General features: G+C 43.0%; 1 protein-coding gene across 2 annotated transcripts in view; it reads left to right on the forward strand.

The window, feature by feature from the left end:
• Positions 1-18,526, forward strand: part of CHN2 (chimerin 2) — a 263,201-nt gene that overhangs the window by 166,667 nt on the left and 78,008 nt on the right. For both annotated transcript variants that reach the window (XM_052001780.1, XM_052001782.1), the window contains exon 4: positions 12,496-12,527. In XM_052001780.1, coding sequence (XP_051857740.1) covers positions 12,496-12,527 — 32 coding nt within the window. The remainder of the gene's footprint in view (positions 1-12,495; positions 12,528-18,526) is intronic.

The raw sequence follows: 18,526 nt of genomic DNA on the forward strand, positions 1-18,526 counted from the left end.
TCTTCTCACTTCTTTAAGGTGATTTACTACAAGGGGAGCTAGGTCCTACAGCCACATGAGGCCTGCTCATGTCCCTGAGCCTCGTGGTCCTGCCTCTCAGGGCTGGCCAGTCCAGCTCGGCGTCCCCCATCCACCTGGCAGGAGGCGGCACCATTAGAACTTCCTGGCTCGTGGATAAGAACGTCCTGCTGGACATTCATTCCTCTGCTCTACCCGAAGCTTAAAGCCAGCGGGCAGCATCTCCCTCGGAGAGATCCTTTCACCCAGGATTGCCCAACCTTTTAGGAATTCTGGACCCCTCTGGAAGAAGACGGAAGAAACCTATGAGAAACCTGCCCCAAAGATGGCATCTCTCCTTTCCTTGTTTACACACTCTCCCTATCTCCCCATCTCTCCCAGGAGGAAATTAAGCCTTCTGGAGGGTACAAAGGCTTGTGGGTGACTGACTGTCCACTCACTCACAGGCCTCCGGCTGCAGACAGATCGTGGACAATTGATTTCTGTATCTGTAACTGCTGCTCTGGAGGCGTTGCCCTGGGACAGGTCTTTGAGAACTAGGATTTCTCTGAACCAACAGTTAATAGCTCCATGGTAAGAGCTTCCATTTCTGCCGAGTCTGGGGCATGTCACAGGTCTTAGTGGGAGGGAGCTGATTATTATCTTTCTTCTGGCTTGATCTCAACTGCCTCCTCCTCCCAGGAGGATTCTCAGATTCCCTGGCCACTAATGCTCTTCTCCACCTCTGAAAATTGTGTTGGATTTATACCTGTGTTTGCAATTATATAGGACAGGAGGCTTACAAAATACTTTACACATAAAGTTAGCTTCTATTGTCATGACATAATGTTAGCTTCCATTGTCATGACATAAAGTTAGCTCCTATTGTCATCACATAAAGTTAGCTCCCATTATCATGACATAAAGTTAGCTCCCATTGTCGTGACATAAAGTTAGCTTCTATTGTCATGACATAACATTAGCTCCCACTGTCATGACATAAAGTTAGCTCCCATTGTCATCGCATAAAGTTAGCTCCCATTATCATGACATAAAGTTAGCTCCCATTGTCATCGCATAAAGTTAGCTCCCATTATCATGACATAAAGTTAGCTCCCATTGTCATCACATAAAGTTAACTCCCACTGTCGTCACATAAAGTTAGCTCTTATTGTCATGACATTATCTCATTTGATTCTCACAAAATGCTACACAGTGAAGGCTACAGGTCACATACCTATAAAAGCTGAAAAGGGATTTCCGAGGCCATGTCTTCCAGCTCCTTCACTTTACTGATGAGGAAACTGAGTCCCACTGACTTGCATGGTGTTACACAGTTGGACAGGTTCAAGGTGGGATTTGAACTTGGCTCCTGCAAACCCTTAGTCCAGCACTGTGCTCTCCAGCTGTCTCTATCATTCCAGTAGAGTATAAGCTCCTTTAGGGTAGGTTTGTTTCATTCTGCGTTCTACATTCCCTGCACCTAGAATAATGAGGAGAGAGGAAAGAGTTACCAAATATCTGATGAACTAAATATTATAATTTTATTTGTTGGTTATCCATGGTGCTTTTTTTCTTCCCATCACCATTAGTGTTGCATGGTTTTTTAAATGTGCATGTTTCACTGCTGCCCCAAAGACTCAAGAGATGTTCTGGCAAATATAAACACAAAATAGATCATGGGAACCACAGCTAAACAATAAGACCTTTAAACACTGGCAGAGCTCATGTGAGGATGGACCAAGACTGATTTTTTCAAATGTACTTAAATTAAAGACATCTCTGATAGGAAATTCTGACTCAGTAATATAAAAGACTTTTCTTTTTAAAAAAAATCATTGTCATTGTTATTAATTTGACAAACATCAACAAATCTGAGCATTCTTCCATACAAACAATGGAAAAATAGGGCTACACATGAAATTGTGACTCTCCACCATGAATAGATTGATTTTTAAAAGAATATTTCCAATTTAATATAGCAATTTCAACACCATCTCATTTGTCTGTGTCCCCTTATGAACTTCCCTCTTCTTTCTCTAGTGTATTTTTAGTGATTCATTGAGGTTTTTTTTTCTTTTCTTTCTGAATGTCACTGTTATTACCTCCCATATTCACTAAATTTCCATCCACTAAAAATAAGAGCTCTTCTTGTAATAAATGAATGTAATTACCAAAAACAAATCCACCCATTGGCCATATTGATAAATGAATGTCTTTTAGTGTATCTTGTGTTCATCACCTCTGTCTTGGAAGGTGGAGAGCACGCTTCCTCCTCAATATTACCACCTTCATTAATCATTATCATTATAGCTAACATTTTTTAAAAGACTGGCTCTCCTTATCTGACCCAGGTTGGAAATACAGGGGTCGCTCATGGCCTCATTCCTCTACTGATTGACACAAGAGCTTTGACTTTCTCTGTTTCCAAACTGGGCAGTCCAATAAAAATAATCAAGACAAATGGATCTGATAGCATCCGCCATGTTTCACACCCATAATCACCCCCCTTTAAAGAAGAGAGGAAGGTTGATTTTCTCCTATCTTTGGAGGGGGTGGGAGTGTGGGGGATGACAAATTTGATCATTATACTAGGAATGGATTTTATTTTTGACCTCTCCATTGATGTTGTTGTAGCGATTGTGTACATTGCATATCTAGTACTCATCATCTGTTCAAATAACTCTTCCAATGCCTAAATTCTTCCATTTCTCTGAACTCCTCGCATTCATTGTTTCTGCCAGAGCAGCAATAATCCATTAGCACCAGTTTATCTTCACGGCTCTTCAGGTAAACATTCCCTTCTCCACATCATATTTCTCTCAATCTGATGGATAGACACTGTTGAACAGTATTTCTGGTGTCTCATGGTCTCGTAGAAGATGTCACAGAACCACTGAATTCTTTTATAAGAGGCCTTAGAGGCCCTGTAATCCAACTTATTGCTCCTTCTATGACAGACCTAGCAAAGTATTACCAACCATTCCCTCAAAGGCTTCAAATTTGGGGAAACCATCCCTTCCCGAAATAGCCCTCGCCATTCTTGGACAGTTATAATTAAGAAGTTTTTACTTACACCAAGCCTCAATTTCTCTGCCATACTCTTGGACCAAATAGAATAAAATTAATTTCTGTCCCACGGGACCCATCAAAATCTTGAGGAAAGCTTTCATATATCACATCCCCTAGTTCTCCTCCTCTCTAGACTACACAATCCCAGTTACTTCACTAATGTCCACATGTCATGGAGGAGGATGATTTTCACCTATCTATGCTTTGTACCTGATGCAAGAAAAGACTTGTAAAATTGAGGTGAAAATGAAAGCTTTCATGCCCTCCACAAATTTCTTTTTTTTATTCCTTTTTTACTCTTCTTTTTATTCTTTCACACATCCTGTGATTCCGCCTTTCCTGTTCTCCTCCTTACTTAGGTTTTGTTTTAAAGATAAAGCCCACTTAGAGGGCCTTGGTCTGTAGCCCTTATACAGCCCAGGGCGTGTGTAAATGGAAAGCTGACTGACACATCCCCAGGAATGCCTTCCTGGGCAGAGAGCAGCTCTGGGGGCTCACCGAAACCATTCAAGAAACTGGCAACACAATCAGTAAGGGCTTCTCAAAGGCACCCCAGATTCGGGTTCGAGATCGCCTTGCCTATCTCGCACTGATTTTTGCATTGGACCCACGGCAATCAGGGTTGTATCCAGTGACCTTCTCTGCTGTGTCTACTGATCAGGAAACGCTGACTAGACCCTGTATTCACCAAGACAAGAGGGTACCTCCTTTACCTGGTAGTTTGGAGGGCCTGTGGATCTCCATATGAACAACCTGTACCCCCTGAAGTGAGAGAGAGCCTTGGCCTTGAGCTCCGGAGAAGCGCCTGGGAGGAGGAGAGCCTCTGAGCTCACGCTGCCCTGCCTCATTGCATCCATTGGTTTGGGGTGGGGAGTTGCTACAACTTGATTCAAGGATGGTGCTCCCACAGATGAATTCTTCATGTGAAGAAATCAGCTTTAATCGATGACTTGAACTTTACTCTCTGTGGGATTTTTTTCGCTCCATGTTCTCTTTGTTCTTCAGATACTTTGCTCTTGAATTCAAATCTTATGTTCCTCCCTTACCTCCTAGATCAATGGCTTTTTAGATTTGGGAATAAGTTGTAAGTTAGGGTTTGCTCTTAGGAAAGATGATGTGACATAATGACCAAAGTGTGGGGTCGAAGTCAGGAAGACCTGGGCTATAATTCAGCCTCTGCCACTAGCTGTTCAGCCAGGGACAAGTCCTGGCTTCTCTGAATCCCTGTTTTTTATTATTTGTAAACCTGGAAAATAAAGTCTAATATATTTACTTTACAGCATTTTGGGGAAGCTCCAGTAAGGCTTGGCAAGCACTAATGCACTATACAAAAATCAGTTGTTAATTTAATGACTATTGGATTCCTGGGATAGATGAGATAATGTTGAGCTTGAAAGTCCCTTCTGAGCTCTCAGAGCTTCTGACACCTGCTGGGCTTGTATTATATATGCCCCCCTCCTATAAATCACACGAATCTCTAGTCTGAACTGCTCCCCTCTTCCATCTCTCCATCAAAGGGGTAGGGGTACAACACTTCCAAACAATGAAAGCTCTTTCAAAACTGAGTTTTAGCTTTTTCCAAAGTCAAAAGGGAGTTTCTCTCACCCATGCGACTTCTTGTGGTTTTCCTGTGGTTGCTTCTGTGTTCACCCATCCTGTGAGAGCTGCTTTTGCAGTTAGCTCCTTCCACAAAGGCCTGAAGTACTATTTTACATTTTAAAAATAGAATCAGACTTATTAAATACAAGTGATAGATATTTCCTTACTCCTACCTCCTATTATGTTAGTTCATTTATGGCATTTCTTTAGTTCTTTGTTCTTGGAGTTAGTAAAATTTATTTTATTTTGATGATTTCCTTTTAAAAAAACTTCTGAGGGGAGCACCTCATGTTAAGAATTATGGGGTCCAGATGACTGCCTGTTGTCTGAACAATGGTAAGAAACCGGAGGGACGGCCCATAGAGAGTGTGCTCATCAATGTGTGTACATTGGTGGTACAAATGAAGCAAAAGCTGACCCAGCATTGACCAGGATGACAGCGGTATAGACTTGTGGGAAGGTGTGTCATACCTTAATGAAACAAAGGCTTATTGGTTTGAAATATATAGGTCCATGCTAATTAATAAATATTTTTCCTCTCTTTCCTTTCCTGTCCATTGAGGGGAAAATTAAGAAAAACAAAATCCTTGGGACATATGTAGAACAAAGGTAAACAAATTCCCATTTTGACCATGACCAAGGGCTCTCCCTCTGACATTGCTGCCCTTCTACCTGTCTGTCCCAAGGAGGGGGTGGGTACCATCACCCATCCCCTGCACTGGTGACCAGCCACGACTCTGGTCAGGATTCCTTTGGCTTCCCAAGTGTCTATCCCTTCGGCATTGTTCTTGTATCAGTGAGTATGGATTTATTCACTTTGAACGAGTTCAGGCAAAGTCATTCAGCTTTCTCTGAAAGCCTCCTTGTGTTCATTCCTTATGGCACAATATTATTCCGTGACATCTCTGGGCCATCAGCTGTTTAACCGTTTCCTAACTAAGTTTTAAGGCTCAGCCACCAAGAACTATAAATATTTTTGTGCCGGCGAAAAAGCCTATCTTTTAAGACCAATATTCTTCCTGTGCTGTGTCTGCAAGTCATAGAACATCACAGTCGGTGAACGCTGACTGTCACCCAGAAGCCAGGGGAGAAGCACGGGGGAGGGGGGGAGGTGAACCAGTTGGGACACATTGTAAACAAAGAGCTGCACAAGAAAAGCAGCTTAAAGGACGTCCTCGGAGAAATGGCTGACTGGGAAACAGACGGACAAAAAGATGGGCCAGATCCCCTTCAGTGGTGCTAGACTCTCAGCAACAGGACAATCAGCACTTATTAAGTGCCTACTGATACCGAGACAAAAACGAAAGGATCCCTGCCTTTAGAGAATGTGTGTTCTATTAGGACCGATAACAGAGGAATATGTACAAGAGAAATCCAAATGGTCCAAGGGAAGAAAGAATATCCCCAGGCTTCAGGGAACCCCCAGGGGGAAACTTGTTGAAGAACATAAAGGTCCATTCATACAGATTGGAAAGGCATGGATCTGCTTTAATTTGTAAAGTTGTCATTTTCCTTCAGTCCTGTCCATCTCTTCATAACCCCATGGTTTCTTTAGAAGTTTGGGTTAAGTGACTTGCCCAGGGTCACACAGCAGGTAGCTGAGGTCAGATTCGAACTCAGGTTCTCCTGAGTCCAGAGCCAGTGCCCTCTAGAAGCCCCAGGGAATAAATGTCTCATTCTGCGGCCTAGAGGGTTATTTTTCCACCAAGAGGCCTCTAGCAAATCATTATCCGTCTTCCAGTGTTGGAGTTGGTCACTGATGGGTGGGAGTTCATCAGTCTTTCTTGTCTGGTCCTGCCTAACCTGTTGTGCATCAGTTCATACGAGTCGTCCCGGGTTTCTCTGAAGCTTCTCCCCTTGGTCATTTTTTGTGGCACGATAACAGTCCGTCACGTGTCCACGGAGACAGGGAGCAATCTGTGTCCCCATGACTTTGGTGAGATCCATGAAGCTCGAGGGGAAGGCCCGATGAAAAGTGAGAAGTGGCTTCTGGGTGAAAAGCAGACAATCGATTTTGGATTTTGCACGTTTTCATTGCTCACTGAGTCCTGGGTCACGAAGACATAATTTGCTATTCTGTCACTTTCTTTTCTCTCATCCGCAAGATGAAACCAGAATTTCTAATTTGAAGTGAAATCCTTGTATTTTCTCTCAGAATTAAATTGACTTAACATTCATAAGTTTTAACTCCAATCAAATGCATCCTCACTCTGCTTAATGAATTCTGAGGGGAAGTTGGTACTCTAGCTGATGTATGTAAAAGGCTTTTAAATTCCTGTTTTTTCCTTTTTAATGAATTCTAGGAGATGAAAACTTAACATTTACCAGCTGCTGAGAGATTAGAAAAGCTTTCTTTTTCAATAATAGGAAACTTTGTTTACACAGGATTCAGCAATCTTCATTAAATTACCTTTCATTGAACATGAAAGAGTCTGCATTTACCTTTATGGGAATAATCTTACCAAAAAAATAAACTCATTTACAGATTAATCTTCCTTTCTCTCTAAATATAGCTTTTATTTAACAACAGAATCAGCTAGGTGACAAAGTCGATAGAGCACCGGCTCTAGAATCAGGAAAACCTAAATTCTAATCTACCCTGACATTTACTAGCAGGCTGACCCTAAGCAAATCACTCTGCTTCAGTTTCTTCATCTGTAAAATGGGTATAATGATAGCACTCTCTAGAGTTGTTGTGAAGATCAAATGAAATAATATTTATAAAGCACTTTGCAAACTTTGTTGTTATATAAATACTGCTTCTGTTTCTTCTCTTCTTTCTCTTCCTTCTTATGTCTCTTCTTCCTCCTTCTCCTCATTATTGTCTTTCTATTTGGCTTTCTCTTTTACACCACTTGACTCCATTTTCCACACAGTAGCCAAAATAATCTTAAGGGCACAATTCTGACCATATTCTTTGTCCACTAAAATATCTTCAGTGACTCCCTGTGCATCCACCGCCCTCCACCCCCCCACTCCCGCTCTATAATGAGACTCCAAACAACTTTTTCAAACTCACTTGTAGTCATTCCCCTTCACATATGCTACATTCTGGCCAAGCTCATCTGCTATTATGACAAAACATTTCCACCTGTTCCCCATGCCCAGAATGTCCTTGTGTTCACCTCTTAGCATCCTTCAAACTTCAGCTCAGCTTTCACTTGGCTTGCTAAGCACTTCCTGTGAATTCCATTTGTGCCTTCATCATCCTCGGATCCCCTCCTTTCTGTACCCACACACCCCCTGCACACACATACACACAACAAGCTCCTTGAGGACAGACGCTCCCCAGTTGTTTTCCGATTCTATTATCAACTTCTCATCGTATTTTCAACTTACAGATTTCTCAAATCCAGCCACTCCACTGTTTCGCTTTCCTTAATTCCCCTCATTTTTCTGCCTTCTTGGATTTTTCTGGAATGGTTTCCTGTAGTAAAGTATTGTTTACCCCCCAAAATTTGTGACTTCTTCAAATAATTTTATCATTCTTTGGTGGCATTTCAGGCCAATGTCAAGCCTGAAATCAATCATTCATTTAAGAAGTATCTATTAAGTGTCTGTCCTAAGTGCTGAAATAGGAAAAAAAAAATGATGGCAAGTGAAATGTGTTTTAGATGTTTGTATGTATGTATGTATGTATGTATGTATGTATGTATGTATTTATTTGTGTGTGAATCTAATAAGATGAAAATTAATAGTCATTTAACAAATGTTTTAAAAATGTCTTCTGAGTGCCTGGCATTGTGCTAAGCATTATGGATACAACAAAGGGCAAAAACTGTCCCCACCCCTAAGGAACTCACAGTCTGATGTAACTGTGTATTTATGAAAGAAAAGGTTAGGGAAATGCCTTCTGGGCCTGGCTTGAGAGGAAGACTTCTGTCAAAACACAGGATTTTGACTGAGAATAGAAAAAAGCTGGGGCAGCTTGACATAGGAGGTGAAGGAGAACGTTGCAGGCATGAGGAAGAGCCAGAGCAAATGCACAATTAGGAGATGGAGGATCATGGGTAAGGAACAACAAGTACAACATGAAGATAAAGTCTTTCCACTTGGGCTCAGAAAATGAACTCTGCAAGAACAGGTGGAGAAGATGTGGCCAACCAGCCATTCCTGAGAGGGGAAAAGATCTGGAGTCAGCTTAGAATGAATTAATAGCATGAAAGTGACCTGAAAATTATCTGCTTTCCCTTTGACTCCTGACTCCGTTCTGTTCAAAATTTGTCAAACAGATCTTCAAATCTTTCCTCATGTCAAAAACACCAGCATCTCGTAGACTTTGTCCCTGACCCACAGACCTGCTCTTGGTTCACGAATGGCACTTAGCATTGTGTCTTGAGTATAGTAGGCTCACAATAAATATTTGTCAGTTGAATAATTAACTAAAGAAAAGCAATCAGTCTTCAAGATCACTTTGTCATCTTTTACACTGAAGCAAAGAGGAGAATAAAAGAAAACAGAATTGGCTTGTGTTTTATGGCTCATTTAATTGATTAATCAGCAAGCATTTTTAAGCACCTACTATGTGCCTGACACTATAGTAGGCACTGCAAAGACAAAAACAAAAAAAGAGGCATTGTCCCTATCTTCAAGTAGCTGATGTTCTATGTCCACAACCACATACAAACTAAATATGCTATAATTTTCTGGGAGAAGAGGGGACATCAGAACCCTTGAGGAATTAGAGAAGATGCCATGGAGGAAGTGATCTTGAGCTGAAGTATGAAGGGAGCTGGGGATTCAAAAGCATGGAGATGGGAGATTGAATAGGACATAGGTCAGTTTGAATGGACCATAGTGTTGGGGAGGGGTTATAATATGTATTAGGTCAGAAAAGGCAAACTGCACAGAGTGTGAAGGAAGAGCTTTAAATTTAGAAAAATGGTGCTAAAAATGGAGTAACTAGGTGTGGGCTCTATCGTGGATAAAACACCAGCTCTGGAGTCAAAAGGATCTGAGTTCAAATCAAGTCTCAGACATTTGCCACTTATTAGCTGTGTCAGACTGGGAGAGTGAGTTCCTTAACCTCGATTGCCTGAGGGGGAACAGAGAGAGTCTTATATGCCCTTAGTTAAAAACACTCAAAATTTAAAGTACTAACCATAAGAAAATGGTTAATCTTTTGCACAAATTCAGTTGGGGGGGGGTCATTACTGTGTGCTTCTTTGGAGTTGGGGGGAGGGGGAAGTCAGGTGAAGAAGTGCTTTCATTAATTCAGCAATCACTTATTGAGTGTCTTCTGTGCAAGACAGCAGACTCAACAAGCAGAGCAGGTGCTAACAGTCTAAAAACACTGAAGAAGCTACTTTCATTTTCACTTAAGAGATGGGCAACTATCTGCAGCTGGTGGCTTTTCTCTGAATTTCATGATACCTTATTGTCACGGAACCTCTTTTACTGGGGAATGAAAAATGGCAGATTCATCAGAGAGTGACAGAACTTTTCAAATCAATGGGGTGATTCAAATGAAAGAGTTTGAAAAGGGTTCCAAACGAAAGAGTTCCCTATTCAAAGGTTCCTCTGCCCCATCCCCATCCCACAAGCTCTAGTGAGACATTTGTGGCAGGAGAAATCAGGTGATGAAATAAATGCCTTTTTAAAGATTGCCACATCTGTCTGTCCATGATGCTGCCTCTGTCTCTCTCTCTCTGTCTCTCTCTGTCTCTCTCTGTCTCTCTCTCTCTCTCTCTCTCTCTGTCTCTATCTGCCTGTCTCTCTCTCTCTCTCTGTGTGTGTCTCTGTCTCTGTCTATCTCTGTCTCTGTCTCTCTGTTTCTGTCTGTGTTTCTGTCTCTCTCTGTGTGTGTCTCTCTGTGTCTCTCTCTGTGTTTCTCTCTCTCTTCTTTGTCTCTGTCTCTCTGTCTGTCTCTGTCTCTGTCTCTCTGTGTGTTTCTCTCTCTCTCTGTCTGTCTGTCTCTCTCTGTCTCAGTCTTTCTCTCTCTCTCTATCTCTCTGTCTCTGTCTCTCTCTGTGTGTTTCTGTCTCTGTCTGTCTCTGTGTGTGTGTCTCTCTCTGTCTCTCTCTCTCTCTCTGTCTCTCCCTCTCTGTCTCTCTGTGTCTCTTTCTCTGTTTCTCTTTCTGTCTCTGTCTGTCTCTCTGTCTCTGATTCTGTCTCTCTCTGTGTCTCTGTCTCTCTCTGTCTCTCTCTCTCTCTCTCTTTTTCTCTCTCCCCAAATGATACTGAGCAAACAAGCAGCAGTACTTTAGGGCCATAAATCCCTCTCCTGGCTCGATACTTTTCCCTTATAATATGCACATAAAAATGAGCACATATTTGCAAACGCTGCCTGGTGAGTGCACGCCGGCTGTCTCTAGGAAGCAGACTTTCCCTCCATGATTTTTAAGGTTGTAAGATTCATCTTTAGGGCCTTCAGCCCCCTTTCTCTGCCTGCTAAGGCAATCCCCGCCCTACTTTCTGGTGGATGTGAACCAGCCATCAGTGATGGAGGTATTTCTAAATAGGGAGGGAGAGACACAGAGGAAAGCAATGGGGGCTTCAGCTCGGATGATCCGGGTTCCAATCCCACCCTCCCCACTGCGACCACGGTTGACAGCATATCCCGCAGTCCATGTCTTTGACCCGGTCGGTGGGCCTGGGAGTGCCTTAACCATTATGACCCTGTTTCCTTGGCTATAAAATGGAGACATCGAACCAGATGATCCCTAAGGTAGATTCTATCCCTAAAGAGAGTCAGACTCTGATAACTTATAAGAGTCTTGGATCTGGAAAACTCTTAAGGAAACACGCCTTTCTCCTCTCGGTGATGGGGAGAGGTGGGGGACTGTGGATGTGGAATGGGAAACGTGGTCACTGGATCAAAGGGCTTTGTTTAGATGCTGCTTCTTTGTTGCCTGGAAGATTTTCCATTGTAGGGGTGGGTTAAAGAGAAGGGAAAAAAAGAAACAAGAATTACAGAAAATAAAATAAAATATTACAATGAAAAATAAAGTAAAATTAACATGAGCAAGAATGGTATTGCCACGTGTTGGCAATTATACAATTGCCACTGTATAAGTTTGTGATGGAAAAGTCAAATGAAAAAGGGAATAAATACTTGAGTTTTATTGTGCTTGAATAATTTGGATTTTATTTTTCTTCTACAAAATCAAGTTAACAATTGAATGTAATGACTCTTTTTTCCTGTTGAAATGAAAGTCATGGGGGAGGGGAGGTTCTATTTTCCTTGAATTGATTCTAGTCTATCTTTTAAAACAGAAAACTGTTTCTTTTGGGATAGGAGGTGACTTTTAGGCAGTCCCGTTCAGAGACAGGGGGAAGGGACTCCTTAGATGCCTGGCAGCTTCCCAGCGTCCCGATTCTGCATCTATAAGCTGCCCAGGTTGGCAGATAGGTGGCAGAGGGGGTAGAGTCCGAGCCTGGAGTTAGCAAAATTCCTTTTTCTAAGTTCAAATCCGGCCTCAGATACTTCCTAGCTGTGTGACTCTGGACAAGTCACTTAGCCCTGTTTCCCTCAGTTTCCCTCTCTGTAAAATGAGCTGAAAAAGAAAATGGCAAACCATTCCATTATGTCTACCAAGGAAACCCCAAATGGGATCACAAAAACTCAAATGCGACTAAAAAACGACTCAACAACAAAGTGGCTCGGAATATTTTTCTCATTCTTTTTACAGTCGGCTGTGTAAAAAGTCCACAGAGCCTTAATGTGATCAAGTTGCCTTCAGAATTCTCGCCTTGTTTACTTGAATGGTATTTTAATCTACATGATTTGAATTCTAATGCATTATTAATGAATCTCTCTCTTTCTCTCTCTCTCTCTCTCTCTCTCTCTCTCTCTCTCTCTCTCTCTCTCTCTCTCTCTCAATATAGGTGGAGAACAGACCAAAATATTATGGAAGAGAGTACGTATTATACTGCTCTTTATTTTAATAATTTAAATATGCAATCAGTTGGTATGTCATACTGTATGTTCTTAATATTAAATATTAAAATATTCTAGAATTTATGGGTTCCTGTCAAAATGACCATACTATAAGAATCTAACAATCAAAAGTAAATGTAATCAGACTTCTTTATACTAAATTTTCCTTGAGACATGCAAGCGCCGGCTTTTTCTTTCCAGTAATATTGAAAGGGAAATACCTGATATCAGGTTACTTTCAAAATGGGCAGTGGCTGAGTGTTATTGCCATCTGGACTTTAATATGGTCCTGCGCCATGATGAGGGCTTACAGCAATCTTTTATTTTCACTCAAATTTAGTGTAAAGCTCTGGATGTTTAATATTCAAAGTGCGGTCAAATCAATGGAGATCCCACCTCTGACACTTGCTGTTAATGTGACTTTGGCTTGATCGCCACTTCCTTGGGCCTTAATTACCTCTTGGGGAAATATAGAAAGGCAGAGCCTGTAGATCAATGGGAACCCATGTAATATGGGTGTAAGAAACCTGACTCTGGACCTGGGTTCAAAACTTTTCTCGACCCCTGAGTCGGACCAGTGTAACCTTAGGAAGAGAATTTAACTCCCATAGCTTCCATCTCCTCTTCTATAAAATGAGAGTGTAGATGTCTTCTAGCCCTGAATTCATGATCCCACAATCTGCTCAACCAATGGAAGGTTGGATAAAAATCAGAATAAGTCTTGTCATTCCCATGTAATTGGAGAAGACCCAAGTCAGGGTTTCCCTTCATTTGGCTTAATGTTTTTTGTTCCTTTCCCTCCCTTTCCTTTTCCATTCAGCATTTCCATTTGCTTCCCCAGCAACAGCAGCTTACGGGGGTTCAATCTTGGAGCTTTTGCTTGAAGATCCTTTGGGAGGGGCAAGTCCACATCTTCCAGGGAAGCCTCTTCCCTTTCTTATGGTTCTGCTTGCTTGGAAGCTGTTCCTGCTAAAATAGACCCTGGGCGTTTGCCTTTGTGTAGTTTTATATGTTCTTTTTTTTTTAATTGATAGCTTTTTTTTTTTACATCACCATAATTTCCCCCAGTATTCTTGCTTTTCCTTCCCCACCCCTAGCATTTTGCATAACAAATACTATCTTTCTAAGTGTGTGTGTGTGTGTGTGTGTGTGTGTGTGTGTGTGAGAGAGAGAGAGAGAGAGAGAGAGAGAGAGAGAGAGAGAGAGAGATAGGGAGAGACAGAGAGAGAGAGACAGAGATTCAGAGAGAGACAGAGACAGAGAGAGAGAAAGAGAGACAGACAGACAGACAGACAGAGGAAGAGAAAGGGGGAGAGAGACAGAGACAGAGACAGAAACAGAGACAGAGAAGGAGGAAGAGGAAATACTGATCAATATATTGAAAAAGTCCACTTATGGACCCTCATTTCTGTAAAGGGAAGAGATAAAGGTCTTTTCGGGTGTCTACTCTTTTGAGCCCGGCTTATTCTTCACATTTTGCTGCTCTCTCTTTGGCTTTCATGTGGCGTTGTTCTCTCTGTTTACATTGTCATAATCATTGTGTATATTGTTCTCTTAGCTCTGCTGATTTTATTCTGCTTCATTTCATGTAGATCTTTCCATATTTCTCTGCATTCATCCCATTTATCATTCCTGTAGCAGAATAATATTCCATTCATGTACCACCAGGTGCTTAGCCATTACTGAATCAATGGGCTCCTACTTGGTTTCTGATTCTCTGCTCTCACAAAAAGCGCTGCTATAAATATGTGGGTGTACCCAGGGACTTCCTTGTTATCAGCGGCCTCCAGGGACATACGGCCAGTAATGAAGTCTCTGGGTCAGAGGACACAGGCATTTTAGCCACTTTATTTGCACGATTCCAAATTGCTTTCCAAAATGGCTCCACCGATTCCCAGCCCCGGCAGCCGTGCACAGTGAGCCCAAAGCCTGGACACTGACTGGCCCATCTTTTGTCATGTTTCCCAATTTTCCAGATACAAGGTAAACTCTCAGAAACCATGTGATTTATGTTTCTCACCTGGTGAATTGGCTGATTATTCCAGATGATTGTTAACAGTTTTCAATTCATCTTCTGAGACCTGTTTGTTCATATTTTTAAATACTTCTTTATTGCAAAATAACAAACATATGCATGTACACACACATATATACAGCTAAGTCTTCATTAGCATGAATAATGAATCCCATGAAATGGTCAAAGTATTTAAATTTGCATTATTTGAAGTTATAATTATGTGGACCTCGTGCAACGGGAGTGTGTAGTGCAAATTCAAATAAAGCAAACTCTTCATACACTCTGTGTGTGTGTGTGTATGTGTGTACATGGATTCACACACACACATATATATGAATTGTCTTCTATCTATACAAAATCTGTTGCTTGTATATTTTGAATGCCAAACTCTTATAAGGGAAATTTGATGAAAAACTTGCTTTTTCCCATTCTGTTGCTTTCTTTATTATTCCTGGTACATTAACTTTGTGTAGAAGCTTTTTAGTTTCATGTTGCTCGGCCCATTAGACAGGGCCTTGAAATCAGTCACACCAGGGTTCCTTACTCAGTTGCCTTGGGTTTGAAAGTGGACCTAGAACCCATGGCCATGAAGCCCCCTATCTCTGAGCTTGGGGTATCACTAGGGCATCCCTCCCCCTTCTCCAACGATACTCCTGAGGATTTAACTTGCAAAGGCTCCCAACCCACCGGGCAGACTCGGGGCTTACTCTCCTCTTCTCCGGACTTACCTGAACGTGGCTCTTGCCAAACCTGGGGACGGCGGAGGCCCAGCTGGGTGGTTCCGTAAATAGGATGCCGGGCCTGTATTCAGAAATACCCGAGCTCAAATTCAGCCTCAGACACTCCCTAGCTGCACAACCCTGAGCCGCCCAAACTCTAATGACTTCGGGTTCCTTCTTTTTCAATGCTTATAATGTTACCTGGTTGTTGTGAGGATGAAATGAGGCAAAATCTGAAGCTCCACATGAATTCTGCTTTTTACTACTTATAAAATGGGGCCAATAATAACAGCGCCAGCCCTACAGGGGATTGTGAGGGCTGAAACAGGAAAGGAGATGAGCGTTTCTCAAGGCTTTGTACGAGCCAGCTACTGTGCTTCACAGTATGGTTTCAGTTATTCCCGATAACCACCCTCAGTTTACAACTGAGGAAACGGAGGCAGGCAGGGCTGAAGTGGCTTCCCCAGGCTTCCCCAGCCGGTAAGTTCTGAGGCAAGTTCTCCTTGTGTCTTCGGGTCTGTTGCTCTGCCCACTGCACCGCTTAGCTGCTTCCTGTGAACTTTAGGATGCTAAATAAATGAGCATTTTGTGATGACTCATGATTAGGATGCATTCCTCTCAGCTACGCTGGGGTCCAAGGCCTGCATGATCGGTGCAGGGCTCCATTAGCAGCGAAGGATCTTTCAGAAGAAAGGGACCTCTCGTTTCCTGATGCCCCAAACTGAACCAGAGGCCCTGCTGATCCCACAATCATGGAGGCCCTGACATTCATGATAAAGCTGAGGATCAGAGGGACTGGCTGGGGGCATCCCACAGGGAGGTCAGAGGGTGGGTGGTGACCCTCTTGGACTCCAGAGCGGGTACTCTCGGCCACCCCTTCTTTGCAGTGGATGAAATGGAGAACCAAGGCGATGAGCGTGGCTTTTCCCAGAGGCAGATTTTCTCTGCCTCCTCGTCCGTTTTCTTTTCACTGTGTTTTGCCGTTCCCATCACTCACGAGCTCCCCAATATGTGTCTGGATTGTTCACAGCAGATGTTGTAGTGATGGAAAGTAACTCCGTGGGTCAGTAACTTCTAACATTTTCCTATTTGCCCTTTTTTTGTTTGGAAATGTCTGCCATCGCCTCCCAGAACTGTCGTTCTCCTTTAGACAGCTCCATCAGAGCTGTCCATCCCAGAGCGCTCCTAATATCAAACCCAAATTGCCTTCCTGCGATTTCTGCCTCCCTCCCTGGCTCCTCATCCGCCTCTTTCTGATTGTGTGGACAAATCCATCCTTTGTGTGGCAGCCCTTCAAATACCAGAGGCCGCTCTCATGTTCCTCGTGGGCCTCCTCTTCCCTCCCCCAGCACTGAGGTTCTGAGTCCCCCACGTGTCCTTGTGTTTCTGAAGAACCTCATAGAGAGAGACAGACAGACAGACAGACAGACAGACAGACACAGAGAGAAAGAGACAGAGAGACAGAGAAAGAGACAGAGAGAGACAGAGAGAGACAGAGACAGAGAGAGACAGAGAGAGAGAAAGAGATAGAGAGAGAGAGAGAGAGAGAGAGAGAGAGAGAGAGAGAGAGAGAGAGAGAGAGAGAGAGAGAATTCAGAAAAAATGGAGCCAGGTAAAGCAGTGGATTGAAAATACTGGGCTTGAATTGACCGGGCCGGGGCTGGATGCAACATTCTGAGTCCCCCACATGTCCTTGTGTTTCTGAAGAATCTTAATGAAAATATCAAAGGTTCCCCCATCAAAACCTTAGCTGACATGCAGTTGGGAGGGGCAGTGCATTCTCTAGGAATCAGAGATGGAAGTCCAGGACAAGAAAATGAGCCCGTTGTGTAGCATCAGGGAAGGCTGACGGGTGGGCAGACAGGGTGCTCCACTGGCCTCTGGAGACACTGGGAGAAAGCAAAGAAGGCCTCCCCCACACCGGAAGGAAGAGTGAGTGGGGCCCAGTTTAAACCACTGGAGGGGCCTCCTGAATTGATCAGATCAGAGACTGAGCTAATAGGACAGAAGAGAATCTAAGACAATTTGAATGAAAAGAGCTTGTTATTAGGATTCCCCATAACTTATTTTTGTCCCCAGATGAAATTCTGACTTAAGTAATTTTTAGGCAGATTTGATTAAACGTGCAGAAATGAAATGACAAGTACAACCATGGTATAAGATGCTCTCCCACACTTTGAAATAACAATAGCTAGCCTTTTATAAAATGCTTTAACTTATGATCTCATTTTGAATTTATAACAACCTGATTCAGAAGTAGGTGCTCTCCCCATTTTATAGATAAAGAAACTGAGGCTGGGAGAGAGTCGGTGATTTGCCCAGAATCACAAGATTAAGTAAGCATCTAATGGAGGATTTGAACTCGGGTGTTCCTGACTTCAGGTACAGGGTGATATCTCTTGTACCACCCAGCGGCCACAGGAACTTACCTTTCGATCAAAAAAATCAGTTCTTAGGGAGAAATTATTTTAGCCTAATCCAGATAGACAATCCTACTTTTAAAAATCGATCATTTGAAGTTATAGAATTCAGAAAAAATGGGGCCAGGTAAAGCAGTGGATTGAAAACACTGGGCTTGAATTGACCGGGCCGGGGCTGGACGCAACATTCTGAGTTTGGATTACAAAATATTGCTTGAATGAGACCCAGCCTACCTGCTGTGCATGTGAGCCAAGACCTTGGTATTTGAGTTACTACAGGAAGACCTCACGATTGCCATTAAGCTTGCAAGGGGAAGAGGGGCTCGCCTCCCTACAAGCTCTCAGGGCCCGGCCCTGGACGTGATTGCTCAGAGGAGCTGGCGGGACCCTCGTGTTTGCCTGCTGTCCTACCCCACGGTGTGCATATGTGCTGGGTGGGCCCTGCAAGAAAAATGATCTGTCTCCAGAGGGGAGCAGCAGGGAGCCAGCAGGGTGACTACCCTGGGAAAGTATATACCGCATTCAGTGAGCCCCAACTTTTATGTTTTTACCCCAACATCCTTCCTGTGAGGCTGGGAAGTATGTGACCCACGAACACGGTAACCTCAGAAAAATTATAATTGAGGCTCCCCTAAAGAGCAATGAAGAAGTGCATGATGGGGACGGGCAGACCACAGCTCTTTATAAACGTTCAGGAGGCCCAAGAGACAGGATGTTCCCAAAGGCTGAAAAAAACTCCGGGCTGGCCATGCTTTGAGAGTGAGGGATACCAGTGAACAGCCCATGTACGCCGTTGGAAAAAATCACTGTGGTCTGGCTCTTG

Source organism: Antechinus flavipes, chromosome 5, assembly GCF_016432865.1.
Source record: "Antechinus flavipes isolate AdamAnt ecotype Samford, QLD, Australia chromosome 5, AdamAnt_v2, whole genome shotgun sequence".
NCBI lineage: Eukaryota > Metazoa > Chordata > Mammalia > Dasyuromorphia > Dasyuridae > Antechinus > Antechinus flavipes.